Source organism: Podarcis tiliguerta (assembly GCF_965153285.1).
Source record: "Podarcis tiliguerta genome assembly, chromosome: Z".
Lineage (NCBI taxonomy): Eukaryota > Metazoa > Chordata > Lepidosauria > Squamata > Lacertidae > Podarcis > Podarcis tiliguerta.
In genome coordinates this window covers 7136277-7158382 of record NC_139553.1, presented here as the reverse complement: position 1 = coordinate 7158382, position 22106 = coordinate 7136277, and the positions used below count along the sequence as shown (strand labels likewise).

General features: G+C 44.9%; 1 protein-coding gene across 5 annotated transcripts in view; it reads right to left on the bottom strand.

The window, feature by feature from the left end:
• The window catches only part of ASTN2 (astrotactin 2), a 656733-nt gene that overhangs the window by 172642 nt on the left and 461985 nt on the right, over positions 1-22106 (bottom strand). For 4 of the 5 annotated variants that reach the window (XM_083422898.1, XM_083422897.1, XM_083422899.1 and 1 more), the window contains 3 exons: positions 11473-11597; positions 10740-10844; positions 7134-7313 (listed from right to left, as the gene is read on the bottom strand). In XM_083422898.1, the coding sequence (XP_083279024.1) occupies positions 7134-7313; positions 10740-10844; positions 11473-11597 (410 nt within the window). Of the gene's footprint in view, positions 1-7133; positions 7314-10739; positions 10845-11472; positions 11598-11910; positions 12174-22106 lie in introns of those variants that run through there. The other variant, XM_083422900.1, reaches the window with a different exon arrangement.

The following is a 22106-nucleotide window of genomic DNA, read 5'->3' as shown; positions in this document are numbered from 1 at the left end:
ACGCTCCCACTGTAGTTGCAGGAGCTGGATATATAGATACCTTTCCTACTAATTTACTCTTGTGGAAAGGGGGGCTGGCAGGCTGCTCTCTCTTCAAGCTTCCTTCTAGTTTCTCCCAAAGACAGTTCAGGAAAGGCAGGGTTACAGTTAAGGTGATGGGCACCCAAAAAAGTGCAGGAGTGTGAATAATTAGGGGACACAACCCAGACACACAAACACAGCTGCCTGACTGTAGCACCTAAAAACACCACAGATCTTATTCTGTGCTAGTGTGGCTCTGTAACTCTGTCCTAAAGATCCCAGACTCTGCACTTGGAATGAATTTTGCAGACTGTGTTCGTTTGTGTTCGTTCTCTTAATGACATGCAGAGTTGTGTGATTTTTGTTAAGTGTGTGATGTGAAGAGAGTAGAGGGGAATAATATTCATATTATAATGATTATGATTATTTATTAAATTTATATACCGCCCCATACCTGCAGGTCTCAGGGCGGCTCACAGGATGAAATCAGAATATAAAACCACAAAATACATACTCAAAATAAAAACAAAAACAACCCAATAACACACACACACACATTTTAAAAGGGCATAGTTAGGGAGAAAGAAGACCTGGGTGATAGTATTGGTGAGTTGAGAACTTGTCTCTCTGCTATTGGGACCCTTACCCAAACCTTATCTTTTTTTAAAGCTGCTATATTTCTAAGTTTCATCATCAGGAGAAACAGAACCTTGCTTTAGCTCCAACATAAGCAGACCTTTTCATGCTGGATTGCACATGAGATACTACATAATGATCTACAGCACAGTGAAAGGGTACTATTTTTATTTTTAAGATAGATTTGATTGCAGCCAACTATTGCTTCTAAATTAGGTGGATTGTATTTATGGTAATATCCCAAAGACAGCGACAGTGACCCACAATCCCAGTTGTGTGAATGAAATGGAAAGCTGATGGTGTGGAATGCCCCTTCCTGTGTGGGTTTTAGCTTTAATGGGTGGGCCCTGCCAGTGAGCTTTTATACCAAACCGAGAGACAAAGAATGGCTTCAGTATGTAGAAACAACTGAGACTGCAAATAATCACCTGGATTGGGCTATGTGTGTGTGTCTCTTCTGTCTAATTGCTGTGCTGCCTTCACCCACAGCCCTTCGATAAACATTATATTTATAGCTGCCGCCTATCAATATTATTTTTTTACTTTTTTTTGCAATTTTGAAATGTTTGCTTTTATGAGCTGGCTGTTGCACACAGCCTGTGCCAGACTGATTCGCAGAAGCAATATTGTGTTTTATAAATAAGCACTTGCCGCATACGCTGTTCCAGGGAGCATCTTTTGTAGTCAATATCCCACTACAGAGAGCATTTGGGAAAGCCATAGGTTCATTTAAGTGGACTTAAAGCCCACTCTGTTCTGCTGACAGAGCACTTGACTGCCTTGGCTTTAGCCAAACAGCCACATTGCAGTTTAAGCAAAGCCCACCATCTGTTCCACTCTCCCGACAGCAAATGGGCAGAGAGGAGAGGAACAGCACATTTTAGTTTATGGTGCATTTGCGATTCACAGAGGTCCACCCCACATGCTCGCTGTATGGTGTGTTGGGGAGGGGGGCTCTTTGCATCTGCTCTGCTGTCCTGTTTTCAGCACAGATGGAGGAAGACACAGGACGTTTCTACCCCAGCTGCAGTCCACGTGCCTCTCTTGGCAGAGCAGAACTCTCTGAATTGGCCTTTCCTGCTTTGGTGAGGAGAGAATCGCTTTTGCAAGCAGCTGCTAAGCCAGAGTTCTTACTGAGTGATGATTCACATGGGCTATATGTTTAAAACAGGATCATACAACTTGAAACAGTCTTGGCTTCCCCAAAAAAGAATCCTGGGAAATGTGGTAAGCTAAGGGTGCTGAGTGGAGAAGGCACTGGCAAACTACTCCAGTATTTTGCCAAGAAAACTCCATGGACATAAAAAAGAAGAAGCTTTGAGAAGAAAGGGAGGGTTTCCAAGGCATGCTCTGGTTCATGGGGTGACGGAGAGTCGAACACGACTAAGACGACTAAACAACAACAACAAGGGTATCGAGAGTTCTTACGAGACCCCTGTTCCCCTCACAGAACCACAGTTCCCAGGGAAGAGGGAAATATTACTATTATTTTCATAAAATGTATATACACTCAAACCTCGGAACTCAAACGGCTCTGCTGCCAAACGTCTCAGTTCCTGAACGCCAAAAACCCGGAAGTGTTCCGGTTCTCAAACGTTCCTCGGAACTCGAACTTCTGACGCAGCTTCCTCTTGAGTGCAAGAAGCTCTTGCAACCAATCAGAAGCCGTGACTCTGAACTCAAACGTTTCGGAAGTCAGGTGGTCTTTTGGAATGGATTACGTTTGAGTTCTGAGGTTTGACAGTACTGCTCAATTGTAATAAATCCTCAAAGCAGTTTACAAAAAATATTGTTAAACCACTCTGAGAATTGTTAGCTCTGTGAGGGGAATAGCGAACTGCAGTTTAACAAGCTTCCGATTCCTTGGGGGAAGTGATGAGCACTTAAAGTAGTATGATAATGATCTGAATGTATAATACAAACAGGGCCTCCCACAGATCCATTAATTTCAAACAAATGCTGAATCATATCCTCAGCCCCTAACAGGAATGCCTCTGCTCCTTGGGTCCATTTTCCTTTTTCACCAGAGATGAAGTATTGTTTCCCTTCTGGACAGCTGAGGATGGTCAGCTCCCTTGGGGCTACATTTGGTTCCACACATCTCATCCCATTACAGGTAAAGGGACCCCTGACCATTAGGTCCAGTCGTGACCAACTCTGGGGTTGCGGTGCTCATCTAGCTTTATTGGCCGAGGGAGCCGGCGTACAGCTTCCGGGTCATGTGGCCAGCATGACTAAGCCACTTCTGGCGAACCAGAGCAGCGCATGGAAACGCCATTTACCTTCCCACTGGAGTGGTACCTATTTATCTACTTGCACTTTGACATACTTTAGAACTGCTAGGTTGGCAGGAGCAGGGACTGAGCAACAGGAGATCACCCTGTTGCGGGAATTTGAACCGCCAACCTTCTGATCGGCAAGTCCTAGGCTCTGTGGTTTAACCCACAGCACCATGTCTACACGTCTGTGTATGCAGGGAGGCACACCTAAGTGTTGTAGAAACCATTTTGAGTTTGGTGTGGGGGTGGCCCCTGTTTCGCTTCCAACACTGATAGGCACTCATTCACCCACATTCGCTATTGGTATATTGTACACATATGTGGATTAATAAACAGCTGGGTAACTGTTTTGTCACTTGCAGAAATGTGTTTTGCTGTGCCTTTTGTTTCTGGCTGTGTGCTTGAGGGTGCATTGTGTTTTTAGAAGGCTGAGTAATAGAGAGGAAATTGAATTAAATGTTCACTGCAAAAATAATAAGAAGAGAAAAAGCTGGTGTTATTAAAAACACTTCATCTCCTCTCTCGCCTCCTCCCTCCCCCTTAATGGCAGGTCTGTTTCACAAGGTCTTAAAAACAAATTATGCTTGGTAGGTAGGGAAGAAACAGAAGCATTCTCTCTTGTGCTATTAGGAGATGCAGTAATTGCAACAGCAGCAAGCAGAAATTCCTGTGGGCGTACACAGGGTAACTTCATCAAATTTGACTCCCTGCTACTCAGATATTAGGGGTTTCTTTTCCTTTATTGTATTGGCTCCTATTATTTCTTAAACACAAAGAGAAGCAGCCTGAACACAATCTCTCTCTCCTTTTTGCAGCAGCTGCAGCAGAAATTTTAGGTAAAGTTAGGGCCATTTAAGAAGAGCCCCACCATCTCCTCTAAAGCATTAAGAAGCAAAGAATTCATATTTTCTTTATGTGTTTTGGGTGTATAGGAATCTATCTTATACTGACTCAGACCACTGGTCCATTAAGCTCAGTATCGTGTACAATGACTGGCAGCAGCTCTGAAAAGTTTTGGGTAGGGACCTGGTGCTTCTGGGGTTTGAACCTGGAACTTTTTGTGTGCAAAGCAGATGCTCGACCATTGAGTTATGGCTCTTCTCTGAATCTTCCAATAAAGGACTCTGTGTATCTTCACCTAGATCAGGGACACACACCTTTAGTGGTAGCTCTCAAACTTGGACATTGAATCTCAGGGAAATTAATCCCGTAGTCAATTTCTGAGGATATACTCAGCACACCTATATAAACATGATTTTGTGCTTAAATGGTGAACTAATGGGGTGACCCAGGGCTCAGCTGTGACATCTTTGTCACCAAGTGTGTTGTTTTACAGCATTTTACAATATTGGTAGATCTTGTGTGATGAATTTAAAACAGTGTTGGAGAACCTGTAACCCAGGCTTCCTCAACCTTGGCCCTCCAGATCTTTTGAGACTACAATTCCCATCATCCCTGACCACTGGCCTGCTAACTAGGGATCTTGGGAGTTGCAGGCCAAAAACATCTGGAGGGCCAAGGTTGAGGAAGCCTGCCATAACCCTTCAGGTGCTGGACTCTTAACTCCCTGCCACCCCCCTCACCTCTCTCTGTGTGGCTAGTGGTCAAGGATGATGGTAACTGGAGGACTTCTTGAAGGCTAAATGTTCCCCATCTCTGTTTTAGAGCGGTGGAGATGTGTCTCTGTGATGACAACAGCCATTCCACTAATCTTCCCTCTTGGAACTCTCTGCCCTTTTCCTTAGGTGTGTTGCTTAAGGTATATAGGATCAGCAACAGGTTCAATCCCCAGCATCTCCAAACTCAGGAAGAACATGGAGAGAGCTACTCAGAGTAGGCATTATGAATCAGTCCAAGACAGCTGCATATGTTTAGGATGGTATGGTTGAGGCAGACGGTAGCTGCTGTAATGGCTGTCCCCATCACTCATTGGTGTTTTGTTGTCTTGGTCTTGTGGTTTCAATCAACTAGTATATAACTGAGGACCAGTGTGGTATAGGAGTTAGAGCAGTGACTCCTGGGTTAAAATCCTTACTCGGCCACAAAGCTTTGCTAGGTGACACTCAGCCTTACAGGATTGTGAGGTTGGGGGTGAGGTGGGTGGAGAGAAGATAACAATGGTTGGCTCTTTTGTGGAAGAATAAGGCATAAAAAAACGATAAGCAAAGAAACAACAACCTGGTTTCAACCCTCACAAACCCTCTCAGCTACAGTTGTTATGCTACTTCCCAAGAAGGAACTCTACATTATTTGAAAGCCAGGTTATTGAAAGCAAAAATGCCACAACAACCAGCAAAATGCAAAGATGCTTATTTGTATACTTTACAATAAATCTTTCTGCTGGTCAGGGGGTGACAACCATTTTTTTGCTCCCCATGGTCACATTGGCAAACTGGAGAACTGACTGTGGGCACCACACACAGATACTATCCTATTGGATTCTTCTTCCAAACTTAAGGTCACTGGGAATGGAGAGCCCTGTGGGCACCAAGGAACACCTCTGTGGGCACATAAGTGCCCATGGGCGCCACACTGGAAACCGCTGCTGAATTGTCATCAGTAAAGAAGCGAGATGCAGAAAAGTAAAGGTTTCTCTTTGTGGGAAAGGACATTACATATTTTTTTTAAAGAAAGCTACAGAGTGGAATTCACTGAAGCACAAATCCCTCAACCTAGCTGAGCTCTTCACCGGACTTACTACACAAACCTGCACTGCTAACCTACAGCATTCAGTCTAGTTTACTCATTCATACCATCATTATAATCAACAATTTTTAAGTCTCCTGAGAAATCACACAGTGGGTAAGATCAATGACATGGAAGGAGGAGAAAACACTCACTTTTCCCCACTCTCTAGTAAGGCAAGTTGTCATTTATCATTGTTTAAGACTGAAGCAAATGGGTTAGATGAGTTCTGAATGCATTTTATACAAAACACAACACATAGGGAAACACAGGACGGGAAAAGACTGTCCAGGAAATGGTTGGGAGGGTCACACTGTTTTGCATCCAATTTGTGGATTTCATTCACCTGCACTGTCTTGCATCAGGTTGCCTATGCACAATAACTTGTCTATGCACAATAACTTTAAAGCACATTTGAAACACTCCCCTCCCACCCACCCAAGAACTATGTGCACTGCTGTTTATCACCCACAGAGTTGCAATTCCCATCAATCTATAACAAACTACAGTGCCCAGAATTCTTGGGAGCGGGGGGTGATATGCTTCAAATGTACTTTAAAAGTATATTATGCTCGCAGTGTTCCATTTCTTCTCCTGAATGCAATGCACAGCCCAATCCCAGACTGCAGACAGTAGATAGCTATCATAGCTAATAGCCTTATAAACCAGCAGATAAGGAGTGAGGCAAATGTCCCTAGGGAGCAACCCCCCCCCCCCCAATTCCAGCGCACTGCAGTTCCATCCTGTGTCACCAACAAACAGAGTGTTGAGGAGGATCTTTATCTTATGTACAATGGGGTTTTATGCTGATGGACCCTGATCAATTATTCCTGGAGATTTGTTTTCACAACAAGCTATACAATTTAACCAGCAGGAGACTGGGATTAGCAGTGGCCCAACTTTCTGAAAAACGGTAAGTGGCAGGCAAGCTGCAAAAACCAGGTGGCCATGTAGTTTTCTGGAGGCGGCAAACAAGCTGGCTATTGCAAATCGCTGAACTTTTAGAAATATAACCTAATTGTATCACTTCAAAGTCCCAAAGTTTATTGCCCTGTTTAATGATGTGTCTGGTTATTTATGGCACTGCACAATGAGTCTGCTGCTGAATTAATATACTTCCTTAAAGACCGTCATTGTCGCAAGCGATAAAACGGAACCATTCCCAGACAGCTCAATTATGTCACATTTATAGAAACCTACTCAAATCACCCTCAGCAATTTTCAGAGGGCTGGCAAGCAGATGACAAGGATCGCAGCGCGTTGGGCTCGGAAACAGGACAGCAAGCGAAAGCCTTGCAGGCGGAAAGCAAGGAGCGCAGATGGACTTGTTGGGGGGGAGGGGAGAGAGGTGTGCATCTGGGAGAAGAAAAAAAGTGGTGGCCCCAGGCTCCTGCACTGGAAAGGAGCCCTCTCCTCAGCCATGCAACAGAAGGAAATATGCAGAACTTGTGATATGTAAAGCAAAGTGGAAGTAAGCGAGAAAACTTCTGCTAGCTTCCAGGGGTGTCTTACCTTTCTGATACTGGAACCAGAGCTGCTGCTGTACTTTCTTGCTGGGAAAGTGGATGGTGCAGCTGAACTCGGATCCGTAGAGGGCCTCTGCTATGTAGTGGGAACCATACTGCTGAATGAAGTAGAGCAGTTCTTCACGGCTGCTGTCCTTGTTCAGGATCTTCAGGACATTAAAAAATCCTGTAAGAGCCAAGAGGGAGGAGGAGGAGGGATGTCACAGATTTTATTTTATTTTATATATTTTTTAAGTTAAGAAACGATGCAACAGAAGGGAACCTGGAATACCATTCACATACACTATTGACCAATTGCTCAATGTGCCCTCCTTCTCAATTAGTTTCTCCTACAAATTCCAGTTTTGGTGCTTGGCAAGCGGAACTGGACGCACTATTTCCTGCACTGCTGTTTCCGTAAGGACTCCTCAGGTGAAGCTTGCTCTTCTTTACCCCTCTGCACATGCCCACCTTCGAACCTACACCATTGGACCTGTTTTGCAAGACTGTGACCTTCAATGCAGCCATTTCAGCAACCCACACAGCAAGATCAGTGAGTATTTGTTTATCACCTGCCACTGGGTCCTCAGTGGGGCTGCCTTTTAGATAAATGGGGCCCAAAACCAATTCCAAAAAATGGGATAACACCATAAGGACATAAGAAGAGCCTGCTGAATCAGTCCAGCGTCCTGTTCTCACAGTGGCTGACCAGATGCCAGTGGGAAACCCACATGCAGGATCTGACCACAATCCCCACCCTGTGGTTTTCAACAACTGGGATCCAGAAGTATACTGCCTCCAAGTGTGGAGGCAGAGCGTAGCCTTCATAGATAACAGTTCAACCTCCATGAATTTATCTAATCCTCTTTCAAAGCCATCCAGGTTGGTGGCCATTACTCTCTTCCATGTGTGCAAGTTGCACAATGTAAATATGCACTGTGTAAAACACAGAATAGTTCATGTTTTCTGGTGGGAGTGTGCAGAGGGCTAAAGAACCATCACCATAACACTCTGATGCCACAGCTAGGCAAAGAGTGCCTGATGACCGTACTTTGTAAGTAGAATCAGACAGTGTTGTCCTTAAAAATAAGAGAACTCAGAAAACCTGAGTTCGGATATGTTATAGACATGCTGATTAATTCAGCCAAGTCACTCTCAGCCTCAGGCATTTCATCTGAAAAATGGGAACATGAAATTAATGGCCTTACACAGATATTGGGTGGTAAATACAAAAACAAAAGGAAAAAAAATGAGCACATTCTTGTTTGTGATAAGCAACATTCCTAGTGTTTCTGTTGCTTTGGCTGCCAACCTATGCAGAATGCTATAGACAGAGGCATGGCATAACCCTAGCCTTGGAGGGAGGCATTGTAGCTCAGTGGTAGAGCACATACAGCAGTCAACAGAAGGGTGGAACAGCAGCACTTGCCTGACTTTCTGACAGTACGGAGAGTGGGAAGGGCAAGCGTAGAGATCAGTGCTGGGCAAACACACAGTGGAGCCAATACATTAGAAGAGCCTGTTAGATCAGGCCAATAGCCCAGCTTTCTGCTCTCACAGTGGCCAACCAGATGCCCATGGAAACCAAAAAGCAGGACCTGAGTGCAACAGCAACTCTCCCCTCCCGTGGTTTCTAGCGATTAGGATTCAGAAGCATTATTGCTTTCACCTCTGGAAGTAGAGCTTAGCTACAGATAGCCCTCTTCTCCATGGGCTATTATAGTGTTGGTGTGTTTTCATAGCACCAATTTTGATACCACCTTGCCCCTCCCCCTACACAGCAGCATCTTTACTGCCCCATCTCACTGTCTGCTACTGAAAATAGGCCTTGCCTGCAGAAGGCCACGGGAAGAAGACCACAAGGACAATCACTGTCATTTCCAGTTACAAGGACCAAGTAAATGGTGATATGAAAGAATCTTAGTAGGCAGAGATCAGCCAGACTAGACATTACTGGGCTAGATGGATAAACAGCCTGAACCAGAATATGGCCGCTTCTTATGATCCTTTATTAGGGAAGGGGTATTCCTCAGTGGTAGAGCATCAGCTCTGCATGCAAAAGATCCCAGGCTAAAGCTTTGGCATCTCCAGGTGGGGCTGGCAATGAGAACTCCTGAAGCCTTGGAGAACCACTACCAGTCAGGGTTGACAATACTGAGCTAAATGGAACCATGAGGACTAGGTTCTTAAATCATTGTTAAAGACATGGTTTTAGCTCAGAGGTAAAGCTCTTGAGTTGCATGAAAAGCATGCCAGGTTCAACCCCCAGGGAGACCCTGGAACCATTGCCAGTCAATGAAGACAATACGGACAAATAGTCTGACTCAGTATAAGGCAGCTTCCTACAGGTTATAGCCACCTAAGCAGACCCACTGAAACTAACAGACCTAAGTTAGTCTTGTCAATTACCGTATTTTTCACACTATAGGATGCACCGGACAATAGGACGCACCTTGTTTTAGAAGGGGGAGAACAAGAAAAAAAAATTCTCCCCCTCTCTGCCCAGCGCCCCTTCAGCGAAGCGGCAGGAGGCGCTGCGCAGAGAGGGGGAGAATTTCCCCCCTCTTGTTTCTCCCTCTAAAGCAAGGTGCCGTTTAAGGTGCGTTCAGTCGCCTTCAGGCGGCTACCTTGGAAGCCTGGAGAGTGAGAGGGGTCGGTGCGCAACAACCCCTCTCGCTCTCCAGGCTTCAGGTTCCTTTCGACCTGCTCTTTGGGGCTGGCGGGGGGAAGCCCACCACCAGCCCCAAAGAGCAGGTCGGGGAGCAGCGGAAAGGCGTGCAGCGGAGAGGCTCCTGCCATAGCCGCACGTCACCTCTCCAGCCGGGAGAGAGTCACGGGGCTATGGCGTCTTCGCTCCATAGGATGCACACACATTTCCCCTTCATTTTTGAAGGGGAAAAAGTGTGTCCTATAGAGCGAAAAATACGGTATTTTCAGTGAATCTGCTGTAAGCTGACAATATGCTGTTCTGTATCCCTAATGCTGCTTCCCTTGCAGATGTGTACAGAAACTGCTGAAATGCCCATCCCTGATCAATAGCCAGGCATGTGTTTTGCTAGTCTTTTAGGAAGCTAGTTGATGGATGTGTGTGACACATGTATCACCACTGAGCAATGTTAGAAGCTGAGACATGAAATCTAGGAGCTAAATGGGACCTTAAACCTACAATATGGGTGCAGCAATGGAATGTCTAGGTGCACGTTTTTACAACAAGAATACAAAAGTGAAAATGAATGAACTGCAGCCAAAATATTATGTTCATTTTTCACATGCTCTAGTCCTTCCCCTGCCCACCCCCCTAATATTATTAAGAGGGTGTCTTCTCCAGTCTTCAGAGAGCAGCTGGAAGTGGGGAGGTGGAAAAAGTTCCCCCTTTCCTCCTAATCTGCAGTTTTAACCTGAAATCTTAGGCACAGTTCTGCACCGAAAGCTCAGAAACTTCTCGCACTAATGAAATACCTTGTCGCAAAATGCTCCTAGAACAATGGGAGTTTCAAACACTGCCACTGAGAAGTTACCATTGCAACCATTGCAAGTTGCAGCAGACGTCTCTGGCAAAGAACTACAGCTGTCTCCCAGCTTGCAATCGTCACTGTAATGTGGCTGTTCTCACCTGCTGAGAGGGCAATGGTGCTTAGCTTTACTTTATACAGGTTGCTTCGGACCCTCCAGTGCTGCACCATGGGGTAGCCCATGGCTTCGTCATACCGGATATCACCTGTGAAGACATAATTTTGAGTCAGAGCACAAGAGGCAGGAAGTGGCCAGAGAAGAGAGCTATCTACTTAGGCTCCCACAGGCTTATTTCATTGTCACAAACTTTGGGATTATGAAGAGTGCAGTAACAGAGATCACAGCCTCATAATAATAGTCACTGCTGGGGTTCTTCAATGAACAGGCTGCAGGCAAGATGAAGACAGAGCCATGCTTATTGGCCCCAACAGGGTGTGTGTTTTAGAAGAAACATCACTTAACATGGCATAAGAATTGGAAATTATCCAGAAAAACGTAATTTCCAGCCACAAAAATTGTGGCATCTGTGGGAAGGGCAAAGGGAGAGGGGAAGAAGCAGGGCTCTGCCAATAGACCAGTTTCCCTCGGCTCATGTACAGCTGTCAGTCTGTAGCAGCTATTCCATCGGGCTGCAACAGAGGGAAAGAAGGAACGCTATGCATTTGGCTTTGCTGAAAGACCAGCTGCCTTTGGCTCTGCCTCTCCTGCGCTTTTCACGTGGCAGTGACCACTCCATCAAGCAGCTTAAACTATTTCCTTCCCAACTGGGCATTAATAAGAACTACCCTCCACCTAGAACTCAGGTGAGTTGCAACTATGTCCAAGTCTCCTACCTGTGAGCAGCTGGAGATTTGGAAGTGGCTCAGAGAGCACACCACGACATTGCTCCTCAACTGGTAATGGGATCACCATCAACGCATCAGCCAACTGGGGAAAGTCCTTGATGAAATTATTCTCCCTGCAGAAAGAAATCAGATAACTCAAAAATAATGATCTGGGTGCCCTCTGGGCAGAGAATCTGAGCACAGTGTTAGGTGGTAGGAGACATTAAGCGAAGGGTGCATTTGTGTAAAAGAGAAATTGTGTGTTTATGTGTGTGCAAGGAGAGAGGGAAACCTCAGTGATACAACTCTTCAGGTAATCAACTGCCTCCCTGTGATTTGTTGTAGAATGAACCATTTGCTACGTTCTTTGTTTTAAAACACACTCTAGAGCGGCTAATACTGTCCCAACTTGCAGTAAAGGACAGGTTACAAGTACATTGCCCTCACCTCTACGATTGCACCCGGACAACAGCAGCATTTTAAACAATGAATGCTGATTCTCTCATAATGAGAGGCACCCCTCTCCAGTTTAAGCTTCACCGTAAAATGCTTTGAATTTCCTAAAACCAGAAGGTGGCAAGCTTAGTAGCAAAACCATCCCTACTTTTGCTACGTTTATTTTACATGCTCCAGTCTTTGCCTATTGGCATTCTGTCTTGTCCAGACCTTCTTTGTCTGTTGGTGGTGGTGGAGATAGACTGAAAACATTGTGCTTTCAAGTTGCTCGAGTGCATTGTTATGGTTTTGCAGATGCAATAATGAGTTCCCCTTACCATTGGCTCTCCACCACAAGGTGCAAGTAACTAACAGGGCTGCCCAGGGAGTGCCGCGAGGCAGTCAGCCTGGTGCCTTGGCTTTTAGGAGCCACTTACACTCAGCAAAGGAACATTCAGCAAGGCTGCTGTCTGGGAGGATGGCTGCCGCCAACCTCGTCCCAGAACACTCTGCAGATGTACTCTGGAAGGCAGACAGACACTGCCTCTTTGAGATGTGACACCGCCATTCAGCTTCAAACCTGGATTTCCCCTCCAAGAAACAGGAGCTGTTAATTAGATCCCTCGGGGTCTGCTGTATTGTTCCTCCCTTTTATTCTTTCTTTAAAATACTCATACAGAAGCCAATATGAAACTCTGCACAAGCTACAACACTTACCTTTTGCCCAACGCTTTCTAGGCAAAGGTCTGTGCTTTAAAGCACTGTGTGTAAGAGCTTTTTTATTTTCTTGCCCTGGCAGTTCCTCTATGAAAAGCCACTCTTTATTTCTGAGTCAGAACAAACATCAGTTCAGGTTTTCTGCGGATTTGCATTTGCTCCGATTCAGCGGTAGAGAGTGGGTTTTGTGGGGAAAGTGCTCAGAGGGAGGGTGGGAAGCACATGGACATGACACGGCATGTTCAAGTGTGGACCTGTGCCTGGAAACAGCCCCAAAGGAAATCTGGATGAACCATGACTTCCTTCCTATGTTCTTCCTATTATGTTCACACGTGACATAACCACCATCAAGGATCTCTCCAATGCATATTTAAGCACATATCACAGAATCATAGAATTTTAGAGCCGGAAGGGACCCAAGCGTCATCTAGTCCAACCCCCTGCAATGAGGAATCTCAGATAAAGCATCCATGACAGACGGCCATCCAACCTCTGCTTAAAAACACCCAAGAAAGGAAAGTCCACCACCTCTAGTAGGAGTCTGTTCTACTGCTGAACAGCTCTTACTGTCAGAAAGTTCTTTCTGGTGTTTAGTCAGAATCTACTTTCTTGTAACTTGAAGCCATTGGCTGGAGTCCTACCCTCCAGAGCAGGAGAAAACAACCTTGTGGCATCTTCCATGTGACAGCCCTTCAGATAGTTGAAGATGGCTATCATATCTCCTCTCAGTCTCCTCTTTTCCAGGCTAAATAAACTAGCTCCTTCAATTATAAGGATTAGCTTCTGGACCCTTGATCTTAGCTGCCCTCCTCTGCATACATTTCAGTTTGTCAAGATCCTTCCTAAATTGTGGTGGACAGAACTGGACACAGTATTCCAGGTGTGCTTCATAGGCAGCAACTATGCATGGCCCTGGATCTCCAGGCACCCACAAATTTTAAATGAAGGGGCTGACCCCCCGCCCGATTCCACTTGGTGGCATGTGCACACTGCGGGGTGTGCACATGTCACATTGGTACGTTCACATGATGTGTGCAAGTAACATCAGCAATGCTGTGGGCCTGCCAACACCACACATGCATGCATGCATGCCCCAGGCACTCAAGGCAGCACGCTTGGTGTGGTCTGACGAGGGCAGAATAGAGTGGGACGATGACTTCCCTTAAGCTGGACACTAGACTGTGGATATATATGAAACTGAAACCAGTAGTTATTCCTTATCTGCACCATGTCATGTAAACTATCTAGAAGCAGGTAGCTTCAAGGTCAGAAGCATGAGGTAATGTTCATGCGCAGAGTTCTTATGGCCTGGATGAGAGAGTGAGAGAAAGAATTGAGCTTGTTCTTTTCTCTCTCTGCTGGGAGGGAGAGAACCATCTTCAGAAGCGGACTGTCCCAGCAGCATGCTAGTGACTAATTTATGGGCTAATGATGTACAGAACCATTAAGCTGCAAACCAGCAATAAACTTTATTGCCTGAACCATGGGTGTGAAGTGAGTTTATTGCATCGGTGATTGTCTCCAAAAGGCCTTGCAACACTGTGCAGAGTGACACACACAGAGGAGTGTGCTGGACACCTTGTGAGTTGGAAAATATACTCACTAATATCCAACATAGTCTCTTGTTGATGCAGCCTAGAATAGCATTAGCTTTTTTTGCTGCTGCATCGCACTATTGACTCGTGTTGAGCATGTGGTCCACCAAGAGCCCTAGATTCTTTTCACATGTACTACTAGTAAGCCAGGTGTCCCCCATCATGTATTTGTGCATCTGGTTCTTCCTGCCTAAGTGCAGAACCTTATATTTGCCCCTATTGAAACTCATTTTGATAGCTTGGACCCGGCTCTCCAATCTGTTAAGGTCATTTTGAATTTTGATTCTGTCTTCCTCAACATTAGCCATCTCTCCCAGTTTGGTGTCATCTGCAAATTTGATGAGCATCCCTTTGATTTCTTCATAAAGACATTGAACAACAATGGGCCTAGGACAGAACCCTGTGGCACCCCACTTGTCACTTCTTTCCAGGATGACGATGAACCATCAGTGAGTACTCTTAGGGTTAAGTCCGCCAGCCAGCTACAAATCCACCTAACCACATTCCACCAACATTTCACAAGCTTCCTCATGAGAATATTGTGGGAGACTTTGTCAAAAGCCTTACTGATATCAAGATACACTATTTCGCAGCATTTCTCTGATCCACCATGCAACTCCATAAAAAATGAGATTAGTCAGGCAGGACTTATTTTTGAGAAACCCATGCTAGGTCTTAGTAATCACAGCATCCATTTCTAAACGTTTGCAGCCCTACTGTTCAATTATCTGTTCTAGGACCTTTCCAATGTCAAGCTCACCGGTCGGTAGTTACCTGGGTCTTCTCCCCCTGCCTTTTTTTTTTAATATGGGGACAACATTTGCCCACGACCAGTCTGTAGGGACCTCACCTGTTCTCCAGTAATTCTCAAAGCTCATAGACAAGGCTCTGAAATTACATCCGCAAACTCCTTTAGTATCCTTGGATGCAGCTCATCAGGCCCTGAAGATTTGGATTCATTTAACATAGCTAGATTGGTTGGACAGTGTTCTCGAAGCTACCAGCATGAGTTTGACCAAACTGCGGGAGGCAGTGGAAGACAGGAGTGCCTGGCGTGCTCTGGTCCATGGGGTCACGAAGAGTCAGACACGACCAAACGACTAAACAACAACAACAACATAGCTAGATGTTCCCTTACTAGCTCTTTTCCTATCTTGGGGTGCAGCTCCATCCTTATATCCATTATTCTGTTATCACCAGATTTGGCAGTGCTTCCCTTTTGGGTGAAGACACAGGCAAAGTAGGTGTTGAGTAGTTCCACCTTTTCTCTATCACCCAATAGCATTTCTCTCTTTTTATCATACAGAGTACCTACCACTTACTTGTTCTTCCTCTTACTTTGGACATAGCCAAAAAAACATTTATTTATTTTTATTTTTATGCTCTCTTGTATGCCTGAGCTCATACTGAGCTTTAGTCCACCTGACCATATCGCTGCAACTGTTGGCTACCTGTGTGTATGCCTCTTTTGTGATTTCCTCTTTCTTCCAGCTCATCTCTGAGCTCCTTATGCAGCCACAGTTGTTTCCTTAGATGCCTCCCATGTTTGTTTCTTTTTGGAATGGTCTACATTTGGGCCTTCAATATTTCTCCTTTTAGAAACTTCCATCCATCTTGGACTCATTTCTCTTTGAGTCTATATGTCAATATACCTTTAGCATATTGGTGTACATTTATATTATATATGATTTTCTGAAGAAGAAGAAGAAGAAGCTTTTGCTGGTAGTTTCGTGGACACTGCTATCTGGAAGTTTTTTAAAAAAATATATGCACATTTTGGTTTTTGTTGCTATATTACAGCAACTGTGGCGGGTTTGTTTTTGGTTTTTTAATTGGATTTCTTTGTACCATGAGTCAGTGTCTTGCCCCTTTTTAATTGCTATATGTTCTTTCAGCTCTACTCTCTTTATATCCACCTGGAAGCAGAATGCCACTGAACTGGGGATTTGCAGGTTTGGTATGGGAGGAATAGAAAAGAGAGAGAAAGTACAGAAGGGCTATTGCCTTTATGCCCTGCTTGTGGGCTTCCTAAAGCATATTAACAGGCAGTGTCCTGAATGAGATCCAGGAGGCTTAGAGATATTGAGTAGTGCTAGTGGGGAGAAGAAATTCATATCACTATTTATTCACAATGAGTGAGTGAGCGAGTGAGTGAGTGAATGAATGAATGGTTTTACTGTGTATTTTTCCCAACATTTGTTGTTATTGTTTAAATTTGCTAAGATATAATGCTATAAGCAGCCTAAATCAAGCATAGCCTCTGTTATCCTCCATCACCCATGCCCTCTTTTCAAATGCTTTATTTAGGTATGCTCAGTGCTATTTTTCTAGAAAAATAGGCGCCAGAACTCACCATGAACACCTTCCTGAGTTCCAGCAAGTTCCAGTTGGAAAAAAAGCCGTGGGTATACCAACCCCTATAAGAGCAAAACATCCACCACATCACTAGACTCCATCTCTGCCACTGCACTGCAAGCCTCGGATATCTCAAGACTCTTTTCTGCCCAAGCAAAGTTGATCGTCACCCTCCAGGTAAGAATTTAAGGCATTATCAATGTCTGATTATCATCTTCCAAAGCAACTACTTATTCCGAACTTAAAAATGGAAAGCGTCATGCTGGTGGTCAACAAAAGAGGTTTAAAGACTCTCTCAAGGCAAATCTTAAAAAAAATGTAGTATAAACACCGACAACTGGGAATCACTGGCCTGCGAGCACTCCAGTTGGAGAACAGCCTTTACCAATGGTGTCATGGGCTTTGAAGACACTCAAACTCAGGACGCAAGGGAGAAATGTGCTAGGAGGAAGGCATGCTTGGCAAATCCACTCCGTGATCAGCTCCTGCCTGGAAACCAATGTCCCCACTGTGGAAGGACGTGTGGATCCAGAATTGGCCTCCACAGTCACTTACGGACTCATTGGTAAAACCGTGTTTATGGAAGACAATCTTACTCGGCTACGAGTGATCACCAAAAAAGAAGAAGAAGATAGCTGGTGTTTCATAACTAGTTCTAGAAAACAGCAGCCACTTCTTCAAGGTTCAGAATTTGATAAGACGTAACAGTTCTGCCAATGCTATAGCAATCAGAGAGCCAAAGGTCCCCCCACCCAAGCTGTTTCAAAGCAAGCAGCATTTAGTCTCAGTCATTATGGCTCTTATATACTTGGTGTGTCTGATCTGCTACTCATGCCATCAGTTTACCCAAAGTCTACAGTACCCTGAATCTCTTTCCCACACTGAATGTGTGTGACAAATCTTCTCTCCCACCACTCCTGCTTTCCCTTCAGATTCTTTGCTTCAGGCACTTAGCAGCAGCAACTGATATGAAAGGTGCCACACTGAATATAACCCTGTTGATCTGCAATCCGGTAAGCCAGACAAGACACAGTGCTGACAGTTTATACAGAAAGGGAAAGCAAAGCGGTGGGAAAACCTTCCTTATGAGCTCAAGACAGAAAAAACGGCAACAACAAAAATACACCCTCTTCTTCCCTCCAAGAGAACCCAGAATGGTTATCTCAGCTAAACGAAACCAGCACTTGCAAACCAGTTCATTTGCAAAGTTTTGCTATGGATGAATATGGGAATGATCCACAGAACGGTTGAGTTGGAAAGTCCCCTAAGGATCATTCAGTCCAACCCCCTGCAATGCAGGAACCACAGCTAAAGAGCCTCTGACAGATGGCCATTCACTCCCTCTAATGGTTGAGGGTCTCTAACACTTTCTGAGAGATCTAGAACATTCATCACATGTATAAATCAAGGGGTCAGTCTCTGACATCTCCCTTGAAAAGGATCCCAGATAGAAAGCGGAATCTCTTTGTGAGACCCTGGAGAATGATTGGCAGGAAGGCTATGGCACTACCAAGTTAGGCAGTTCAACATCTAGGACCAAGCAAAACATGACAGCAAAATAACTGGATGTTTTGTCCCATGGGGCTATTGCTGCTTGGGAGGTGATTTCAGGAAAATGGTGTGTGTGTGTGTGGTGAGGGCAGGGAAGGTTTAGCCCTCTTCCACCAGCACCACAGACTGATCAGATGCTGTCTTCTTGCTGCAGATTCTATTATTCTTTAAACAAAAGAGCAGAACGTATGAAATGTGCACCTTCAGAGTAAGGCAACCCCATGTACATTCAGAATCATGGGCATAGCCAAGGACGGGCAGGGAGGGGCAGCTGCCCCCCCGAATCAACAAAAATAAATAAAAATACATAGCAAACTGAGATTCTGCCCCCCTTCCCCAACAAAAGTCCTGCCCCGCAACAAAAAAAATCCTGGCTATGCCCGTGAGAAGAATGGCAACAGTGCACTGTGGACACTGAAACTCTTGGCAAATAGATTTTTGTACAAAGTGACAGCTCCAGCATCCATGGAAAGCTGACTCTGCAACAGCAGCTCTGGGAGAGACAGTAGCAGTGACAAGGGAGATTTATGCCTCTGATGAATGTTGTTGCAAAGCACATGCTGGACACAGATGCAAGATGCATCAGTCAAGGCAGGTGCAATGGAAATCTGCACTACCATTTCACTCTGCTCTTAGCTCCGTTGTGTGACGGGGATGAAACAAAGCATACCCCACTGAAAAGTATGACCCTCATAAATTATCCCACCCTAGATAATGGAAGAGGGATCAATGCAGGCTGCAGTTTTCAGAGAAGATGTCAGAGATTCAAACATGCATGAGATGCACATTAATTCCTTTCGGTATTCATAGAATCACAAGAGTTGGAAGGGATACCAAGAGTCATCTAGTCCAACCCCCTGCAATTTAGGAGTCATAGCTAAAGAATCCCTGGCAGGTGGCCACCCAACCTCTGTTCAAAAACAGAGTTCACCACCTTTTGAACTAGTCTGCTCCAATGTCGAACAGTTCTTTCTTTCTTTCTTTCTTTCTTTCTTTCTTTCTTTCTTTCTTGTAATTTGAATCCATAGATGTGGGTCATCCACTCTGGAGCAGCAGAAAACAAGCTCGCTCCATCTTCCACCTGACAGCCCTTGAGATATGTGAAGATGACTATCATGTCATCTCTCAGTCTCCTCCTGTCCAGGCTAAACAAACCCAACTCCCTTAATTGTTCCTCATAAGGCTTTGTTTCCAGACCCTTTATCACCTGGTCACCCTCCTCTGCAAATATTCCAGCTTGTCAATATCCTTCTTAAACTGTGGTGCCCAGAACTGAACACATTAAACATGCATACATGCTCAGAAGCTGGCCTTCCTGGCTTGCTGTCAATCACAACCCAGATTTCCAAAAAGTGTGAGAAGTCAAAGAATAGAAAGAACCCAAAAGCTCCATCTGCATATGAATTTGGGGGTGGAGTGGGGGAAGGGAGAGAGAAATCAAATAATTTCTGAATAGAATCTATGTGCAATTGAGGGGTTGGGGTAATGAAAAGAGGTGTGTGTGTGTGTGCAAGATGTGTGTAGATTAGGAATGCCCCCCCTTTTTAAAAAAGGACAGAATTTGTTTGCTGGCGGGGCTGCATACCAAAGTAGTGGTGGGATCAAAGGGGCGTGGGGTGAAAACAAGCAGTGGACCACCCATTTTCTTTCTGCCATCATACTCCCTCCTTTCCTTGAAAGCAATTCCTCCTCCCAGTGTGGTGTAGTGGTTAAGAGCGGTAGACTCGTAATCTGGGGAACCGGGTTCGCATCTCCGCTCCTCCACATGCAACTGCTGGGTGACCTTGGGCCAATCACACTTCTCTGAAGTCTCTCAGCCCCACTCACCTCACAGAGTGTTTGTTGTGGGGGAAGAAGGGAAAGGAGAATGTTAGCCGCTTTGAGAATCCTTTGGGTAGTGATAAAGCGGGATATCAAATCCAAACTCTTCTTCTTCTTCTTCCCCACAACACACATAATCAAATTATTCCTGGGTGAAGGAGGAGAAGCCATGGATGGACTGAACAGCACTACAGGCTGCACCTACTCCTGGTGTAGCTAGGGAGGGAGTGAACATCTGGAACAGGGCAAAATCAAGACTGCATTCTTAATGGATCCAGCTCCCCTCATTATGGTTGAGAGTGCACATTCAAAGACAGAAACGGGAAGTAGAAAGCTGCCATATACATTTTGCTCCATCTACCTGAGTATTCCCTTCTGCGATTAGCAGTAGATCCCAAAGGGCCTTCAGCTAGAGAATGCCACTGAGCTGTGGACCCCTCCCTGAAATTCTGGACCTGCAAATTGTCAAGGCACCCTGCTCTTATGTGAACTGCAGCTCCTCCCATCCAGCATCACATATTCACCCCACACAGAAACAGGTTTAAAACGATGTGTTTTTCCTTGCACAATCATGCTAAATCTCTCACTCAAGGACAGATCTAAGTTGTGCATGTATATGCATGGGTGCTTTCAAATATATTTATTGATTTTCAGGAACTCGGTGGACAAATACAAACATATACAGAAAATAACAGCATTCCCAAAGCAGTACTCCCCCTTTCCCCAGAACAATATGAATTTAAAAAGGCAAGGAGTTGAACCCAAAAGGTTTTCACTCTAGAATTCTGCTCCATAGAAATGCATGTGTTTGATCAAGGTGGGTGATAACCGTGTTCTTTAGCCATCGTGTAAGAAGTGAAATCGGTCCAAATAAAATGAAAGTCACCTGTAGTCTTGTTTATTCATCAAAGGTTAGTGGCAGCACTACCTGGATTCTAAGAAACCATTAAGAAGTGAGTTTCCAAAACACATGTTTGGGCTAAAGTTGGGTCTGAAAAGGTGAAAGGCTGCTGCACTAAATGGTTTTGCAGAGATTGTGGAAGACAGAGAAACATCTCACAGTCCTTCCAGCTGGGAGCACGGTGGAACCAGAGGTGCAGTTAGAAGTTTCAGCCAGTAGAGGGCTGCACATGCCTTGAACAATGCACTACTCACAAAACCGCCAGTTAACTTCCATTCTCAAGCAACTGTGAAAAGGCAGAGTTTCTTGTTGGATGTGTGTGGGTTTTTGCAATTCTAAAGAAGTCTCATGGCCAGCCCTCCTTGCTATGGGCAAAGAATTGGAAGGTGTGTGTGATTGCTTTTCAGGGGTCAGCAAACTTTTTCAGCAGGGGGCCAGTCCACTGTCTCTCAGACCTTGTGGGTGGCCAGACTATTTTTTTTTTGGGGGGGGGGGATGAACAAATTCCTATGCCCCACAAATAATCCAGAAATGCATTTTAAATAAAAGCATCATTCTACTCATGTAAAAACATGCTGATTCCTGGACTGTCCGTGGGCCGGATTTAGAAGACGATTGGGCCGGATCCGTCCCCCGGGCCTTAGTTTGCCTACCCATGGCTTACAGTCATGAAATGAAAATATACCTAATTACTGAGGAAGAGAACAAGAAGGTGTGAGAAGGAGGAAACACAGAATGTGTGTTTGGGAAAGTTATAATAGGCCAGTGTTCAGACACGATTGTTTTGGTAATGAGTACTGATTAGGAAATACAGTGGTACCTTGGGTTACAAACACCTCAGGTTACAAACACTTCAGGTTACAGACTCCGCTAACTCAGAAGTAATACCTCAGGTTAAGAACTTTACCTCAGGATGAGAACAGAAATTGCGTGCCAGCGGTGTGGCAGCAGCAGGAGGCCCCATTAACTAAAGTGGTACCTCAAGTTAAGAACGGTTTCAGGTTAAGAACAGACCTCCAGAGCGAATTAAGTTCATAACCAGAGGTACCAAAGTACTGTTTTTCCTCTTGCACGCTTTAAAATGCAACACTATTTATCCCACTCTCTTGAGATAGGCTAGAGACTGAGAAATTGTGACAATCTGGCTCTCACCCTCCCACATCCAAAGCCATCACTCCCATCAAGTGCATCACAGTTCGGAATCCAAATATTTATTCTAAAGTGGAAGTCTCCTCAAGTCAAGTTCACAGCTCCCAGAAATCCTGCCA